This window comes from Geospiza fortis, unplaced genomic scaffold, assembly GCF_000277835.1.
Source record: "Geospiza fortis unplaced genomic scaffold, GeoFor_1.0 scaffold58, whole genome shotgun sequence".
NCBI lineage: Eukaryota > Metazoa > Chordata > Aves > Passeriformes > Thraupidae > Geospiza > Geospiza fortis.
In genome coordinates, this window is record NW_005054359.1 from 447,969 (window position 1) to 466,863 (window position 18,895).

General features: G+C 36.6%; 1 protein-coding gene across 1 annotated transcript in view; it reads right to left on the bottom strand.

Moving 5' to 3' along the window:
* Positions 1-18,895, bottom strand: part of RELCH (RAB11 binding and LisH domain, coiled-coil and HEAT repeat containing) — a 72,176-nt gene that overhangs the window by 7,995 nt on the left and 45,286 nt on the right. The window contains exons 13-27 of the mRNA XM_014308150.2: positions 18,703-18,774; positions 17,776-17,916; positions 17,177-17,341; positions 16,342-16,489; positions 14,306-14,462; positions 13,210-13,333; positions 12,439-12,487; positions 11,967-12,046; positions 11,097-11,203; positions 10,418-10,517; positions 6,439-6,521; positions 5,451-5,514; positions 3,339-3,477; positions 2,865-2,981; positions 1,801-1,889 (exon numbers count right to left, since the gene is read on the bottom strand). Coding sequence (XP_014163625.1) covers positions 1,801-1,889; positions 2,865-2,981; positions 3,339-3,477; positions 5,451-5,514; positions 6,439-6,521; positions 10,418-10,517; positions 11,097-11,203; positions 11,967-12,046; positions 12,439-12,487; positions 13,210-13,333; positions 14,306-14,462; positions 16,342-16,489; positions 17,177-17,341; positions 17,776-17,916; positions 18,703-18,774 — 1,635 coding nt within the window. The remainder of the gene's footprint in view (positions 1-1,800; positions 1,890-2,864; positions 2,982-3,338; positions 3,478-5,450; positions 5,515-6,438; positions 6,522-10,417; positions 10,518-11,096; positions 11,204-11,966; positions 12,047-12,438; positions 12,488-13,209; positions 13,334-14,305; positions 14,463-16,341; positions 16,490-17,176; positions 17,342-17,775; positions 17,917-18,702; positions 18,775-18,895) is intronic.

Below are 18,895 nucleotides of genomic sequence, written 5' to 3' on the forward strand. Positions count from 1 at the left end.
TGCCATAATTTTTGTTACTTATAATTCCCACCTGTGCACTGGAGCTTTCCTACATTTTTGTACATCTGAATCCAGATGTTCCAAATATCAACAATATGAAGCCTTGATCAAAGGGGAGAATAATTCGTCAAGGACCCAGGATGATTTCAATAACAGGATGGCTTTGCCGTCCATTGCACAGCTCCTTCTGCGAAGGCTGTGTAATTCTTGGATTAAGTGGAGCAATTCTTGCCTCTTCTGCAGATTAATTTCTAAATTTCTACATTATGGCTTTGCACATACTGCTCAGACCTATTCCCTTGGTTCTCCTTGTTTGGTCATAGGACTGATTATGAAATCACATCTCCTTAAAGAGAAATATTTCAGAGTACTAACTCTATATTTAGAGACACTTAAAAGACTTAACATGCTGAAGTCTTATAAACAGTACTGCAGTATACGGACTAAATATTTTTACCAAGTACTGACTCACTATCATGCAACTCAAATCCACTTTGAAAACCCATAGAAGGTAAGTGGAAAATGAGGAAGAAGGGACTTGACATTGAACTAGAGATGCTGGTAAAGTATCTGAATGTCTGCACAAGGTGAAATGTTTCCTTTAAAGATGAGAAGGTCTGATCTAAATGCCCAACTTACACTTTTATTTATATGAAAGAAAGGAAAACAAGTATGAGGTATGAGTGGTAAATGCTGCCAGACAGGACCACACAAGCCAATTCCACAATGTTATCCTTCCAAGATGAGCATAAACTCTGTACTGACGTTAAAGCCATTAGAGCTAAGGCTCTATGATTTAGAAAATGTATGTGTGTTTGTCAAGTGATATGCCATTTGAATAATGAGTAACACCATAGAGGCCAAAATAGTGAAAAAAGGCTTAATTCTGCTTATGCAAATAGTTAATTATTTGAAACAATAAATGACATTCATTTCAGAAAACAAGATCTTCAGATAGAAGGCTTCCAAGACACACTAGAACTCACTGGGTCACAGAAGCCGCTATCATGATGCCTACAAACATCCCATTGAAGTGGGAAGGTGATCAAGCCCTAGATATCCATTTCTACAAAAAAAAGGGATAAAAATTGTAAAGACTGTAGTGAGTTTTCCAACCCACTGAAGCAGAAGTAAATACTTTTAATTTTATATTGCTCTCTGGCTAAAAAGCCAAAGCAGTTGGCATCATGACTGAAGTCACCTAAGCACAGTAATGCAGAATGTGGTAATGGAGAACTGAGAGCTGTCTTTACCTACTGATTTATTTTAAATCCTATTCCAGTCCTCAGCTCCTTCTCTGACTACAAGATTCAAACTCAATCAAACTCCTTGTTCTAATTCAGGGTATCTTTTGAACTGACTATATCTTTAAACCTTAGAATTTAAATTAACTACAAAAATGAAGTGGCAGTATTTGATCAGTTATCCCATTGGTGAAAGAAAATGAAACTCTTGCCTAACCAGATATATTGTAGCCATTGATTTTAGCGCATCCTTGGTTTGACTAACATAAAAATGGTAAAAACATTTCCTTTTTCTTCAGTCTAGGAAGATCTGTTTCCACATGCATTTCTGATGGTTGAGTATTTGTTTGCAGAGATTCTCAGCTTAGAAATATATTTTACAAGATTTTACTGGTTTTGAAATCACGTGATCTATTCTTTATCAAAAAAACCTCCTCAATGTCATGTTTTGAAACCACTTATGAGCAGCTCTCCTTAACTTCTGGTTTTAAATGCCATCACATTTCAACTTCTGCCACCTACATCTCATACTCAGTAAACATAGTTTACTGCTCACCTCATGCTCTGGAGAGAGATGTTCCATGTCGGTTCGTAAACACTTCAGTCCTGGTAAAAAGTGATTGACCATTAAATCCTCTGAAATAACTAAAACACAGGTTGTTAAGGTATTATAAGGATTGCCTTATACTTCTTTCCTGTCTTCTGATAATGTTGCTTTATGGAACACAAGGGCAGCAGCAAAACTAAGAAAATGGAGCAGCATTTGACACTTGATGGCTAATAAAAAGGAAAAAAGATCTTAAACATATTTAACATCATGTATTTTGTACACACATATAATCCTTATAAGATTTTTTTCTTGATTTATTGGTTAAGATCAAGAGTTTTGTTTTTGTAGCTTTGTTTTCTGAAGTATCAGTTCCACTGTATGGGGTCTGGCTGAGCTGGAGCTCATTTCCTGCACAGCAGCCCTCAGTGCTTTGCACTGGTACCTAGAAATTTCGGTGTTGGTACCACACCAGTGCTCAGGCTACTGCTGAGCAGCGCTGGCACAGCATCGGTGCTCTCTCTAAACATTCCTCCCCATCAGTAGGCTGGGGAAGGACACACAGCCTGGACAAGTGACCCAAACTGACCAGAGGGATGTTCCACACCATATGATGCCTATTCAGATATAAAAACTAAGAGAAGGTGGTGGTGGTGGGGCAGGAGACCATTTGTTATTATGATGTTTGTGTTCTGGAGCGACTGCTACATGTGCTGAAGCCCTGCTTCCTGGGAAATAACTGGATATCGCTTGCTAATGGAAAGTAGAGAAAAAAATCTTCTGCTTTGCTTTGCTTCCATACATAGCTTATACTTTATTAAACTGCCTTTATTTTGACACAAGTTTTTCCTCCATCTGATTTTCTCCCCCACCCTCACCCATCCTGCTGAGGAGGGGAAGGAGAGTGGCTTGGGGGGCACCTGGTGTGCTGCTAATCCGCGATATTCACCATCTCGGAAAACCTCCCCCTTATGTTGAATAGATCATGTTTTATATCACAGATTCAAAGACAAATATTAAACTTTTCTCACTACAGAGAACTAACAGCAAGACTTCCCCTGAAAAAAGGATACAGCAACAGGAAAGAGCACTGTAGGACTCAAACAGGTGGGTAGCAATATCCAATCTCTTCGAATCAACAGACTGCTGGTTGTTGACCAAAGCTAACTTGTGCAAGTGTGGAATAACAACTGGAAAAGTAAATACAGTGATAAGTATTTGAAACTGCTTTCTACAGAACTGTTTAGCATTAAACAGGTGCTATGTGGCAACTGCAGGCATTTGAAACTTCACACATCAGCATGGAATAAGAACTGCAAACAATTGCTTTTGAAGGGATTGCCCTTGCATATTTAATTGATTGATTCAAACTTGAAATAAAAATCTGTGGATCCACCACCTAAAAAAAAAGGTACTCCACCCTGGAGTACCTTTGAAATAATAAGTGTTTACAGAAAAGAAAGAAAAACCCCATCAATGTAACCAGCATACCTATTAGCTTTTGGACAAAGAGAAGAAGACTGCATCTTCCCATGGATGCAACTTACATTCGTCTCTAAATCTGGGCTCAGCATTAGGTCCAACTCTTCCAAACGTTTTTATGATTTCTGTATGTAAAGAATGTTGGTCTTGATACTGAGGGTCCTCCAGGAAAGATGCCAGCTGCATTTTTACTCTCTCCAGAAGCTTAAACATTCCCAGAGAAATAGAAAGAACACAAAAGAATCAAGATGCTAGAAATTGTTATGATCAGTTCAGAATATGTTTACAATTTTCTGTATTTCAGATGACAGATCTTGGACTTTATTTTAATTTACAGATTTTTTTCTATGAGGGTGTTTCAAACTCTTCAATGCACCTCTATGTTACCAGGGTTTTAATCTGATCTGTTTTTTAACAACAGACAGTTGCTCCCATATACTTGACTTTTCCTCCTGAGATTTCCTTGAGTTTGATACTCCCTTTTTTACCTGCTACTACAGTTTCCCTCTTACTTAACAATTAATAACCACAGAGTTTTCCTGTTTAATTAAAAACCAATTAATAGCATTTTTTGTAATGTATCTCACTTAATAGGTTGAAATTTTTTTTGCAGAGGATAGAGATGCAAAAGTAACTATCATAAAATCAATGGAATTAAAAGGATTCCCTCAACTAAATGCTAGAAAACCAAAAATGAGATAAGTATTTAATTTGGATTCAAACTTGAAAAATTAACATTTTATGATACATTTTGGAAGGTGATAGCACCTTCCAAAATGTATCTGTACTCTAAGGCTTATCATAATTAGTGCAATGGATACAGTAATTTCTGTGTAGTAACAAAGCAATATTCTTCCCAACTGATTATAGGCATGCATTCCAAGCTGCAAAATTCTAACTTTTCCATCGTCCAAGTACGTGTGAGTCATCACTGACTTGACTCACATTACTCACATTTCCTCAAACGCATTCTTTTAGAATATGTTGAAATTACGGGAAGAATGCAAGCTCTGCAAAAAGCTGCAAGGCCTTACAAAAAGAATTTTGATTGCACAGCTGTTACATGAAACAAAATCCAGTTTTCTACTGTTTACAGCAGAATCCTGACTGTCTTCAAAACTCTTATCTATTACCATAGTAGCATCCTTTAAAAAATGATGAGGAATTGCATCTCTGCATTATCTTCAAGGAATACTTTGCTAATGTCATTATGTCTTTCAGTGCTATCTTGGACTAAATCAAGGGCTAAATCAGCAGATATGACTGGAACAACAAGAGTCTTGTGCTCTTCTAAAGTATTTGGGAGCCAAGCAGGATACCCTAAAACACCTAAAAAAGTACAATATACAAAAGTACAATATGCGTATGTTTTTGGTCACTCTTTTAAAATAGAACTATTTCTTTTGGAAATAATGGAGTCAGATTTCACAACTGTACTGGAGAAGGTTTTAAAGAAACATTTTGAGCATGGGATTTCCCATCTTCTAGCACAGGCCTCCCCTCTACTTATCTGTCTCTGTTTGTTTATGTTTGGTTGAGATTCAGAAGGAAATGTTTTTATTAATTACAAGGATTGGTTTGTTTAGAGAGGAAAAAAAAGGCCATTGCAAAACCCAAAAGCACTTTGGAAGAGAATATGAGAAAGAAGAAGAAAGAAGAAGAAAGAAGAAGAAAGAAGAAGAAAGAAGAAGAAAGAAGAAGAAAGAAGAAGAAAGAAGAAGAAAGAAGAAGAAAGAAGAAGAAAGAAGAAGAAAGAAGAAGAAAGAAGAAGAAAGAAGAAGAAAGAAGAAGAAAGAAGAAGAAAGAAGAAGAAAGAAGAAGAAAGAAGAAGAAAGAAGAAGAAAGAAGAAGAAAGAAGAAGAAAGAAGAAGAAAGAAGAAGAAAGAAGAAGAAAGAAGAAGAAAGAAGAAGAAAGAAGAAGAAAGAAGAAGAAAGAAGAAGAAAGAAGAAGAAAGAAGAAGAAAGAAGAAGAAAGAAGAAGAAAGAAGAAGAAAGAAGAAGAAAGAAGAAGAAAGAAGAAGAAAGAAGAAGAAAGAAGAAGAAAGAAGAAGAAAGAAGAAGAAAGAAGAAGAAAGAAGAAGAAAGAAAATTTATGACTTCCCCTTTCTTTTATTCTGTATTTATAAAAAAATCATCCTCTTATGCTACAAAAACACAGGTGACAACAGGTGTCTCACCTCTCTCTGAGTAACAGTTTCCATGATGGTCCCAAAAGCAGGGATTGTAGCAATCCTTACTGAACTACAATGGAAGAATAGGGTCTTTAAGATGTATGCAACACTAAGAACAAAATTACTTAAATAAAAATTTTAAAATTAGTACTTTTAAGTTACATTAGTTTCTAGCAATGACAAAGGAAAAAAAAAAAAAGCAGACCAGGAAAAAGAGAGGATTAACTCAAGGTCTCAGTCTGAAACTCACAATTCAGGATCACTGGACAAGGTAACAAGGGCCGGAGCAACCCGCTTGCCAACTAACGCTTCACTCATGCCTCGAAGAGCCAGCTGTAAACCAGTCAACATGCAATAAAAAACGCTTTGGTAAACGTGAACAACTGGGTTAGCTGTGACTGAGGATGGGCAGGCAGATTCTTGGGGTTGTTCTTGGTTTAGTCACCCACACAAGACATTAAAGCCACTAAGACTCTATTCATGCTGGAGCATCTGTTAGTAACAAGTTGTTAGTGAGATTAGCAAAGCATCCCTCCTTAGCTGGAAAGAAATACCGCATCAGAATGTCCACGAAATGAACTGCCACCGTTGTATATCAGACATAAGATGTAGCCAAAACTACTTTGCATTTCATTAATGCAGGTGATACTTAATTTTGCAGTAGCAAAGCTGATAGCTTTACAGAATAGTAGTATCCAGCTTTCTGCCAGAAATGATGTAAGCAAATTTGAAAACTGAGAACATGATTAAATATAAACAAAAATTCAATTACAGGGATTTAAGTTTTCAATTTGAAGTTCATTCAGCATTTTTATACAGTTTAATTCCAAGCATTGCAGTAAACCTTTTAATTTAGAAAGAAATGATTTAAAGGTTACTTTCCTTTAAAAGGAATTCAATTTTTGTTCAGCTAGATTAAGAGACATAACTGATGGTTATTTCTTTCTAAGTATTAAGAGGGATGCTAGGTATATAAGACAGTCAGGGAACTTACATTTCAGGGTCACTGGAGAGAGTAATGAGAGCAGGAACAACTCTCTGAGCTACCAGAGTTTCATGTACCCCCTTCACCAACAGCTGAATGGTCGGAGCAGGGGGGTATCACAGGTGATGCACGGAAAGAGGGAGCACAGTATCATGGGAGGAAGAACGGCAAAACCAAGAGAGAGAAAGAAAAAACACAAAAAGCAAACCAAAATTAGAAGCTAAGCAAATACTGCTACACTAGAGCTTCATAACTGCAAAGGCATGAAGAAAGCTAAAGTGGTCCGGCAATCAGGACAAACGTGACGAATTCAATAACACAATGTTTTCTTTATTTTCAGATATTTTAAAACTTGAACTCAAACCATGTTTTATTTCATATATAACTATAAATAAAGTTATGTATAATTAAGTACTAAAGTGATGTCAATTTGAATTTGACGATTCCGTGTAAATGCTGTTCCTAACTCTACACAACAATATTTATCATAGTAGGTGGCTGTCACATGCAACACAGAAGTCTTGACTAGGCTAAATGTGTGTAATTTCCCCACACTGAGTGATACATCTCACACCTTGTACAATGAGACAAACAGCACCTTCCCAGATGCCAAAACGTTTTCCTGAAAATCATTCAGGACTCCTTGATATTTAACAACCATCCAAACAGTATGAATGCTGGTCTGTGCAGGGAGAAAATGGGGAATCCTTGAACTATCCATGAAATTTATTTCCTCAAGTCTTTTCGCAAACTAAGGAAGAGATGTATTTGTTGCAGTGCATCCCAAATGTTAAAAGCTTGAAATCATAGTAAAACTCATTATCCATGAGCACAGCAAAGTTGTTTGAATACAGATATTCCCAGGTGATTTTTTCCATTACCTATGTAGTTATACACAAGCATTTGCTGCATATGTTGCAAATGCCCTTTACATACACTCTTCATATGAAAACCTCCTAATTTTCAAACCAAGTTGCAAACTTTTTGCATATTCAACAAAATAGTGGGTTTTGTCTTAATTAATAAAAAGAGGAAAGATTAGATATTTCCATTTTGTGTCTCATGTTAGGACGTGTGCATGTATTTGCTGGTTTTAGGAGATGAACGTAAAAATCTTATCAGTAAGTTCATATGAGAAATATGAAATATCTTTTTAATTTTTAGCTATATTCTGATTACTCATATTGCATAATGAACACAAATTAAATTCTAAGCCATTTCCCTGGGAGAAGCAGTAGCTGTCAATATATCAGTATCAAAACCAGACAGTATTTACATCCTCTAACTAGAGAAGATTTTACATTCTGCTATTTTTTAGAGCATTCCTGTTTTACCAACTCTGAATTTAAACCAAAGTAAGCTGTAAAATATTGGAAGGAACTTTTCAAAAGCTTTTATATAAAGGAGTGATATGTATGCATGTATGTGTGTGCATGCATGAGTGACACAGACATGGAACAGAGTGGCCTCACAGACAATTTTACTGGAGAAGGAAGAATGGGGAGAAGCTGTGTAAGAACATAAGACACTATTGCTGCAAAGCACCTGGAGTAGCAAAGTTGCAACATCCTATACTTGTTATTCAGAAAGTATTAGGATGTCAGTTCAACAACAACATTTAAACATTAATACATTTCACCATTATTGACATTGGCAACAACTCCAAGTGCCAATCTGTTGAGTTCATGGGCTACTCTTCAAACAGCTGTTAAGGACACAGGTCACTGTGTCCTTGGTTTAACTTTCATATATAGCTTTACTAATTTTCACATTTATTAAAATTGAGAATGCTTATAATTTTCAATTTTAGACAAACAGAGACTTGAGTTTTCTTTATGAACCTTCATTTAGAACAAAGCCTAGCAGTTATACAGTGCTTTGAAAAAAAAACCCAAACACTTGGGATTTGTATAATTAGCAAATAATTTAGAATGATCTCAGCTTCATTCCTGTCTGGTCTCCCGCATTTTTAAGTATGGTAAAGCATGGTGAACCGATGCATTCCATCATACAGAAAACAAAACATGCTTTATAATACAAGTGTCATACTGAAGATGTGTCCCTAGCCCTGAACCCAAACAGACCAGCAAAGAAAGCTGATGTATAAGTCAACTTAGACTTATTCACATTCAAATCAGAGCAATCAAATCTGTTTGCATCAACATTGAAATGGGAAGCTGCTAACTACAAACATTAATTCAGAAGCAACAGGAACAGCTGGGTGGGCAAAGCTGTGTAGCAGCATGTAAGGTTAGAGTGAGACAGACAATGTAAATTGTTATCTTTTTTTGATTCCTCTAGGATAATTACTTACACATACTACAGCTTAATATGGTAGCACAAGGCTTCCAGCCCCAAAGGAGCAAGGGAGTGGAAAGGCCCCACATCACTTCTGTGTCCTTCCAACCCTTAATAGACTATAAAGGCTTGGTAAAGCAGTCAGGCCTGCAGTCTCTGTGCTGCTCAGAATCTTCACTGTTCTCATACAGCTGTCCTGCATCCTATTATCTAATCCTGTCTTCATCCTATTATCTAATCACTTGGCTTTGCCATTCAGCAGCCTCTGAGGTTACAGAAATTCCTCAAGTGATGGAATCTTCCAGCAGTGAAACCAGCTATTACTACCTCTTTGCAGGTGACTTCCCAAATTTACATAATACCATGTACAAATATGTATGCCATGGCTATCCAGGAAATAGCAATATGCTACTATTTTCAAGTAAGAAAAGCATTTAGAAGAAAGCTGCCTAGGCTTTGGTAAAAATTGAAATATGCTAAGAAACAAGACATGAAATTGCATGCATAGACTGCCTAAAAATAATCAATATGCAGCTGAATTTGAAAAGAAGCTGCAACCAAGACAATGTCCTGCTGTAACTGAGGTGTTTCATATGTTTGGCTAATATTTACTAGGGAAAAGGAGCTTATTATTACCAATATATATTAAAAAATGCTTTTGTGAGAGGGAAAATATGCAAATAGATTGTAACAGTGTCCAAAAATTGCCATTTCCTTTTTAAAAGGAGAGGCAAAAAAAAAAAACCAAACCAGAAAAAAAGGACATTGTTGGACGTTTTTAATTGAAGTCTCAGGATGCAGCTTGTTGTGGTTGTTTACTGCTCTCTCTGCTCTGACTTGCAGAGTGTCACTAAAGAAAGCTGATAGATATGTTAAGTGCTCTTTAGTTCTGAGACAGACTTCAGATTTGTTTTTGCAAATGGACACAAGATGTCAGGTTCAGCTAGAGGTCCCCTCCAAAGCTATTCAAATGAGACATATATGGAAAAATGCCCAAAAAAAAGAGAAGGAAAAAGTAATTGTGATTAGAAATGTGTGTTTCTAACACGCAAAGAACAGAAAGTTCTCTCTTTGTTCAGCCAATGGAGTATGTCTCAGAGGTTTGCATATGACTTCTAAAATGAACATTTGATGAAATAAAGGCATGATGTGAAAATAAAAGCAAACTTACTAGGTATACATTTCAATCTTTATTGTGACCAAAATTTATAGATATTAAGGGGAAAAATGAAGCTGTCATTATGAGGCAAGTAAAGTAACTGTAAATTCTTTTTAAATTCTTTTAATTTCTACAAAAAATACAGAATTATATGTGTGTCTTCACCACCATATCTGTTACAAAGAAAACTAGTTTGAATTACAATGCAAGTGCATTGCATGAGCATACATAAGACCTACTGAAAATGTTAAGTTATATATTAGACTACTGATGATGTGTTGAAGAGCAAAAGCAGAAGTAAAAACTCAGAGATTCTTATATTTAACTACAGACCTATAGAAAGATGTGTTGCTGAACAGAGAACAGATACAGAAACAGCTGAACAATGACCTCCTGCTCCATCACACAGTCCACAGCTTATTTAAGTTGTTTGCAATTATTAAGAATGTAGAAACATTGTCTGATTGATCCCTCTTTTAAAAAATAAACTCTAGTTTTAAAAAAGTGAAAAACAGTTTGGACAACACTTACCTCAAACATTCTAGCAGCTGTACACCGAACAAGAGCAGAAGTATGGACAACTCCATACCACAAAACAGTTAATAGTAGCTCATGATAAGCTGGGTTTGCACTAGAAGAAAACAGTTGGGCAATTGATCAAACAAAAATACTCCCAAGCCCTGGATGTGTTCTCTACCTAAAAAATGCAGTCTTTAAGAATTCCTTGCTCAACAAATCTAAAACTCCAGCATTCATCCTTTCTAAAGGATACAAAATACTTATCTCATTCTGAAAGACTTACACCATGTTGCAGTCTAGAAAATATGTTCCTTTTTAAAGTTAATTAAAAGAACCCAAGCTCAACCTTAAGAACATAATTTTCAATGAATTATATTAAATGCAAATACACATCTAGAACAAATGACAATAGTATGGTAAATACAAAATTAATTTCCATTGTATTCTCAATGAGTTATTTTTGTGGAAATCTTTTGTTTGGATTTCGGTGTTCCTCTTTTACACTTGAGATTTTTTTTTTAACTGCTACATTTTTAACCTAGAAATTACATTTACACCAGGGAAAAAAAGCAAGTATACCCTTTATTCACCCAAAGCGTCACAGTTATTAAAAATTACAAATAGATTAGCAGCTTTTAATAAAAGCTTCTAATGTATTTAGACGTAGTTAACCCCAAGGTATATTCTTTACCCTAGTTCCACAAAGGAAGCTTTCAGGCTATCAAGTGGAGCATGGGACAGTGAAAGCATGGTCATTACATCTTCTAGAAATCCAACTAACAGCTTGCGGTCTTCTTCCTGAAAGAAGGGAGGAAGGGAGTACAGTGATGAATGGGCTGGAAGGATCGCTGAGGTTATGATGGCAACCTCAGAGGTGCAGAGGACACAAACTATGAAAAAGAATAAACGAGATTAAGCATTTAACAATTTTCTTAGGAGCTTCAAAAATGTGTTTAAAGAACAAGAGCCTTTCAAAGCAAACACACGAGATGGTGTTTCATCTACTAAGCACATACTCATGCATAAATTCTTTTCTTAAAGAAACTTCTAAGAACAGTACTTAAGCATATTTACGACTCCTGAAAGTTTATAAATCATAAACCACTAAAAATTTGTAAGAATATGAAGAATTTTTTTTTCCTGCAAGATATGTGTGTACTAGAACTTGACTGCTCATTGCTGGAAGATCGGGTAAGATTTATAGTGTGCGACTCCAACTAGGCCTCAAATGGGAATTTACCCATTTCAGTACCTGCTTTGCACCATGATGTTTGCCAAGTTCACAGTTAAATGGCCGAGAATTAATGTTAAATGGCCTGAGTTAATGTTTCAGGAGTAACATTAATAGAGTTTTGACAGAGGAACATGGTAACACATGATCTGAATATGCATCACCACCTGAGTAGAAAACTTTGTCAATGTATTTACAGCTGCCCATTCATCTACCTATCTTTAACACACAAGAACAGAAAGTTTTCAATGAACACAGTAATGTTTAGGTATTTTTTAAAATAAGTTTCACACATTATTATACAACAAAGAAACAGAAACCCAAACCTACCTGAATATAACATGTAAGGACCCCTGTTGCATAGATGGGAACTGTGGCTTTTGTTAGCACTCCATTTCCTGCTGTGGAATCTAATGAAACACAGTGAAGAATGGAGGTTTTATACATACATATGAGTATAGAACATATATATTATCTATAGTAGACTTACATGTGTGTATTTAAGTATTATGGATTCAATCACCTTTTGATATATACACAAAGAATTTACATGCATATATACAGAAACGTGCTTAAAGAGGTACTCAACGTACTCAAGAGGTATTTGGATTTGAGATTTTTTTTTACCCTACACATAATCTACAACTTCATAGTGTTCCATTCAGATTAAGACTAGATTTTTAACATTTCACAAACATAACAAATTTGAGAACTGCAGCCTCACAATGTTACTTGAACAAGAGAATGAAAGTTTTTTCCTGTTGCAATTAAGATCAATTTATTTCAGTATAAAGCTACTTACCTATGTTTTCCTCAGACAGTCTTAAGATTTCCTGGAACTGCGGTTTTACCTATGCAAAGGGTGATGAATCTCATGTAAGAATTGGTCAATGGTAATTACCAATTAACACTGTTACCAGTGTCAATTAACTTAGAAAAATAAAAAGAACTGCAAAACCAAGAAAAAAAAAATCCCCCAAAACAAAACAACAACAATCCCCTCTCTCGGGGTAGCATGTACTGCTAACAGAGTTTTATCTTTAGGTAATCCTCACATGTTTGACAATTACCCTTGAAGTATTTTTAAATTTTATTCAAAAGTTATTTTATTGAGAAAAGTTACATAATTCCTTGATAAAAATGCTTAGATACTGCCAACAGATAATATTTCAGGCTGGGAAGGCATCAACTTGAAAATTTTAAATCAAGTAAAGCTGGAGTACTTATGTACACTGCTAAGAGTGAAGAGTATGCCGCTCTGAGGAAAGTTGTTAAATAACCAGAATTAGGACGATCTCTCCTACTCTCTCTGTCATTCACAAAGGAAATATGAAGAATACAGTTTTAAAAAAAGTGTCCCTGGTTGGGCAAGACAGAAGGCAATTCCAAAATTACCAAAACCAGAAAAGGGCACAAAGACAGCTCTAAAAATAGCAGGTTTAAATGTACTTATGGAAAAGCATCAATGTGACATGAAAATATAAATGGTCACAAATTGTGGGTGTTCCAACATACTCTAAATATAGAGAATATATGTTACCAAGTATGTAGAATATTTAAAGTAATATCTTACCTTAGTGTTTGTAAAAATTTTCCCAAATGTTCTACAAAGTCTCCAGAAAAATCTAGAGAATTCATGGACACAGGCAGTTGATGCTACATTGATCTTGCCAACTATTTCTATAAGCTGTGGTAGCCTAAAAATCAGGAAACAAAAGGATATTAAACACTGCTCTGACTTTTTGCTTTTGTCCATTTACATTTTTATAGATTTATTGCTTATATTAATAAATACATGCACACAAAGAGCACTACTGGGTCTAATAAAGTTACCTACATGTTCTGTATATTTCCTGACCCGTGAAGAAAGCAACGGTTTAAGTGCCAGAAAAGTCTGACCCCTATTTTCAAACATCTGTTGCTATCATGAGATGGAATACAACAATCTTTACTTCACAAGAGAATTAACTATACTGATGCAAAAATAAAAGAAACAAGTTTTCAGAGCAAATAGTTACCTATATGTTCTGCTAGACTTGATATTTTCTGAATAAAATCAAAGGCAATTCAGCATGAAAATTAAAATGCCTAAAATAAATTAAAACTTTTCCTCTTTAGTAATTCTCAAATGCAATCATTATTAGCATTCTTATATTCAGTAACTGTTAAACACGACCATGTATTGTATTTGCAGGGAAATGCCCTGATGAAGGCAGGAATGATGACTCTGACTCCGTGTTCTCAGAAGGCTAGTTTATTACTTTATAATCCTATATTATATTAAAGAATATATACCATACTAAAGAATACAGAAAGGATACTTACTGAACACTAAAAAGATAATAATGAAAACTCATGACTCTTTCCAGAGTCTCGACACAGTTTGGCACCAACTGGCCAATGAGTCAAAACAACTCACATCGGAGACCAATGAAACAATCACCTGTGTGTAAACAATTTCCAAACACATTCCACACATGAGCACAACACAGGAGAAGCAAATGAGATTAGAATTGTTTTCCTTCTCTCTGAGGCTTCTCAGCTTCCCAGGAGAAAAATCCTGGGTGAAGGAATTTTTTCAGAGAATGTGAATGCCACAGGCCATGCTTAAGAACTATTAATTTTGACACATTTTAAAATTAGGTATCCTAAGACACAAATTAACTCACAGCTGATTGACAACCCATAGCAGAGTCTCCCAGCCTGTGGTGCCCTCATGTTCCAGCTGATGATCATACAGCTGCAACAGCACTGCCAATTGTTCGCGGCTTCCAATGATGACGGCGACGTCCTGAAGAGGCGACACAGGTCGGGGAAACCTAGTGACTGTAACGGCAGAGCACAAGCAACCATGAACCAAAGAAGATGAAAATGCCATGCAGGTGATGTCAGAAACAACAGCTAAGAAACTGTGGAACTCGTTAAGTGCCTTCTCTATAAGGTTTGCTCTATCAATTTGGTTTTTAAAAATCAGTGAGTTAAAGTCATCACTGAAGAGATTATGTAACCCTCAGTTAAAAAGAGAAAATACAGGGAGATTATGTTATTATCATTGCCAGCACAGACTGACCAAGGTCAAACCCTGCCTGACCAACCTGGTGGCTCTCTATGATGGATGACAGTATCTGTGAACAGGGAAGAGCTACAGATGTCACCTATCTGGATTGCTGTAAGGCCTCTGACAGTCTCCCAAAATATCCTCTCCAAACTGGAGAAATATGAATTTGATGGATCAGCTTCTCAGTCAATGAGGAATTGACTGGATGCCCACACCTTGAGGACAGTGGTCAATGCCTTAATGTCCAGATGGACATCACTGACAAGTTGTGCCTCTCAGGGGTCCATACTGGGACCAGTAGTGTTCACTCTCTTCACCAATGACAAAGAGATTGAGTGCACCTTTGGCAAGTTTGCAGATGACACTAAGCTAGTGGTGCAGTGACACACCTAAGGGACAGGGTGCCATCCAGAGGGACCTGGACAAGCTTGAGAAATGGGCCCATAGGAATCTCATGAGGCTCAACAAGGCCAAGTACAAGGTGCTGCAAGCACCCCTGCTGAGTCAGGGCAATGCAGGCTGGGGGACAGGAAGGGATTGAGAGTAGACTTGGGGGTGCTGGTGAATGATAAAACTGGACATGACCCAGCAATATTTGCTTGCAGACCAGAAAACCAACACTATCCTGGGCTGCATCCAAAACAGCATGGCAGCAGGATGAGGAAGGTGATTCTAGCCCTCTGCTTCTCTCTCATGAGACTCCACTTGGAGTGCTGCATCCAGCTCTGGGGTCCCCAGCACAGGAAAGACATGGACCTACTAGAGCAAGTCTGAAGGAGGGCTACACAAGTGTGAACAAAAAGATAGAGCACCTTTCCTATGCAGAAAGGCTGAAAGAGCTGTGCTTGCTCAGCCTGGAGAAGACTAGGCTGAAACCTGAAATTTTTGAATTTGTTATTTAAGTAGTAGCCACTCAGAAAAAGTGCTCATCTTCAAATTACTCAAGTCAGGCAGATGAGCATCCATTTTCAAAGGAGTATCAGACAGTAATGGACCACTAGCTACTTTCCAAATTCTCCTTTGTTACCTTTCCTTTGCATCTTCACACACAGCACTATTATCAGCATGGTGGCAGGTGTTACCAATAACATCTTTAAAGTATTTGCAACAGGAGAAAACACTCCACAGGCTAGGTTTGCTGATCTAAGGACAACTTCACCATGAGGCCATTCTGTCATAGAATGGTTTGGGTTGGAAGGCACCTTAAAGATCACTTAGTTGCAACCCTACTAGCATGGGCAGGGACACCTTCAGCTAGACCAGGTTGCTCAAAGCTCCATCCAGCCTGGCCTGGAACACTTTCAGAGATCAGATGGTCTTCTAGGATATTACACAGATAGATAACAGATGGTGACGCTGCTGCATTATGCTGTGTTTTTCCCACTCCATAAATTTGTAAGAATTAAATGAATCTGAGACGAGCCCTCCTGAGCTATTATTGGCTATTAATGGAAATCAGCTCTTGAGAAACCTTTAGGAAGTACAATTCAAAATTGCTTTGCTTTCTAAAAGCTTCTTCTAAGAAGTAGAGAAAAATAGATGAAAGCTTTTTTGTGATAATCAGGTATCTCAAGCATAGCAAGGGGTGAAAAAAAGGAAGCATTACTAAGGCAGACCAATATAAAAACCCAGAAACTAATAATTTACCTTCTATTTGTGGTACTTCTCCCTGAAGTTTAGCCTTGCTTGTAAAAGGTGCATTCTGTAGCACCAGTGCAAACAGAGAAGGAATCAAAGACTGCAGGGCAGACAGATACATGTGGAGCTTATGTTCATCCAAGCCATGTTCTCCTTCCTGAAACAAAGAGGACATTAATCTGGAAGTTCTCAGTTTGGAAGATCCGTTCCTTAGGCATCTATTCCCTGGCAAGGCATCAACCCATCTGTGATGAGCTTCTACTCAGACACACTAATTATAAAGCAATTTAGCCTAATCATAAGCATATTTTGCCACTCTTAAGTCACCTCTACTGAAAAGATTCAGGCAATATAACCTTTGGCATTTAGCAGTTCGTGCTGATGAACAGGCTCGTATTTTGAAAGAACATTTTGCAGCACATTTTGGAAATGTGGATCCTTTGTCTCAGAGACCAAGGCATCTAAACTGAATAAACAAGTCACTTGCTGTCTGAATGCAAGTATCTTCTTTCATTGCGTTAGATACCTAGGAGGAACACAATTTTTCCAGAACTTTTGAGATATCTATCAAATGAAATGTGCAAATTGGATCCAAACTGGAAATGGCTAACTTAACCATTCAAATCTACTTTTCTTGCTTATTTAATAAAAACTGCAGTTTACCAAGATCTACACAATTTAGACATTTATATTAGGATATAAAACAGATCAGTATTAAAGAAGAGTATGTTTAGTTTGGGGGAGGTTTGGTGTTTTTTCTTGTTTTGTTTTTTTTTTCTTCTTCCAAAGTACAAGTGAAGAATACAAAGAAAATTCTCCAATGTAGAAACAGCTGAGTACATACCCTGAGCAATTTTTCAATTTTATTAAGCAGTGTAGGTATAAGATGGAACTGTAAATTTCCCAGTTCTGTTGTCCAGGCAGCATAAGCAGGTAAAAATACCTGATGTGTTGCACTAACCACACGCTCTGAAGGGTCTCCTAAAGCTGAAAGCAGCAGTTCAAAACCCTGGTAAAACACAGTAAAGAATGCAATTATTTCCCAAAAATTTATATACACATTTTTACCACTCTCCCTTCAAAAACTCAAAGAGAAAAGTTCTTTATTTTCACTTATGAGAAACATTATTGTTCAGCATTAAGCTGAACTACAGGTAGGCTTTGTTGTAGCAAATGAATCTGTGTTAGTAAGTGATGATGCCAAACTGGCTAATAATATCAGATGGGCAGTGAAGTGGCATGTTCTTAAAGGCAAATTATGAACTATTAGAGCAGCTTCTATATAAGGCTTACACCTGAAATTCTAATTTTTTAAGTATCTGGAAATAATTAAGAAAAATGCAGGAATTTAAACAATTATCTATTATTATACAACCTCTTTCATTATTTATGAAATATCCATAGAAAGCATTTTACACATACAGAACCCAAACCAAATGATACCTGTTGATATTTATCTGGATCATCAATATAGCCCATAATGATGCCAAGGCTTTTGATCACAGCTTCTCGTACCAGATCGGCCTTATCTTCCATTAGCATTTGTTGCAGCATGGAAAGTACTAGTGAACTACGAATTTCTTTCTGTTTGTAAATGAGAAACATATTTGTTAAAGCCAATGAAGCAAGAAATGTGGATAATAAAAAGTTGCCACTTCTATTAGTGCTCACAAACAAAATCCCTTCCTCCAGCCATAAAATCCTTTATGAATATTATAAGTTCAGCTTTCACAAGAGAAGATGAATGAATATAAAATGCCAGTAGCTTCAATAGAAAGGCTTTTGTCCTACTAAGCACAGAACTAAGGTCCCTTCATTTGCATGGAACCAAAAATAACTAACAGCAGTAAAACTACTGTAGGCCTAGACTTTAAGTAATCACTGCATTGCTATATTGGAGAAATTGAGTTTTAATTTTAAGCTCGCTCCTTCTGCCCTTTCTCTGAAGCTTCAAATTCTAGTTTACCACTGATATAATTTCACTGCTTCTTCTAACTGGCAGCACTCTTGATGTAACATTCCACAGTGTCTGAAGAACGCTGCAGCTGGGTGCCAATTCCTTTTTCACAGATTGTTTCCTTAATTGGTCCTAACTATCTTTTCTTTACCTCATTTTTACAGAAATGAATACTCATATTGTTTTTAGAAACATTTTATAGCTAGATTAACCTGTATTTTTTCATAACAAACTATCTCCTTCTTAAAGTGACTTAGTGAATCTCATGTGTGATATAAAGTAGAAGACAATGTGACTGTCAATGCATAACATACATACTTAGTGATATTTTAAATGATAAAGGATGCTTACATTATGCATCAGATTTTTACCCTGCTTTCCTTAGCAGGTATTTGAAGTCTATTAATACTTACTGGAAGGTAAGGTGCTAGAGCTCCACAGGATTCTGCTACCAGCAGCCGTCGCTCTGGGTATTTGTGGTTGATCTGGTAAAGAGAAACAGATGGACTGTTTGCTTTGCAGTAACCAGCATTCAAAATGTGGTTAGAGTGAACTGCAGAGGGGTGCACACCCTGTTAGAGGGGTGTGTCTGCACCTCTTCAATAA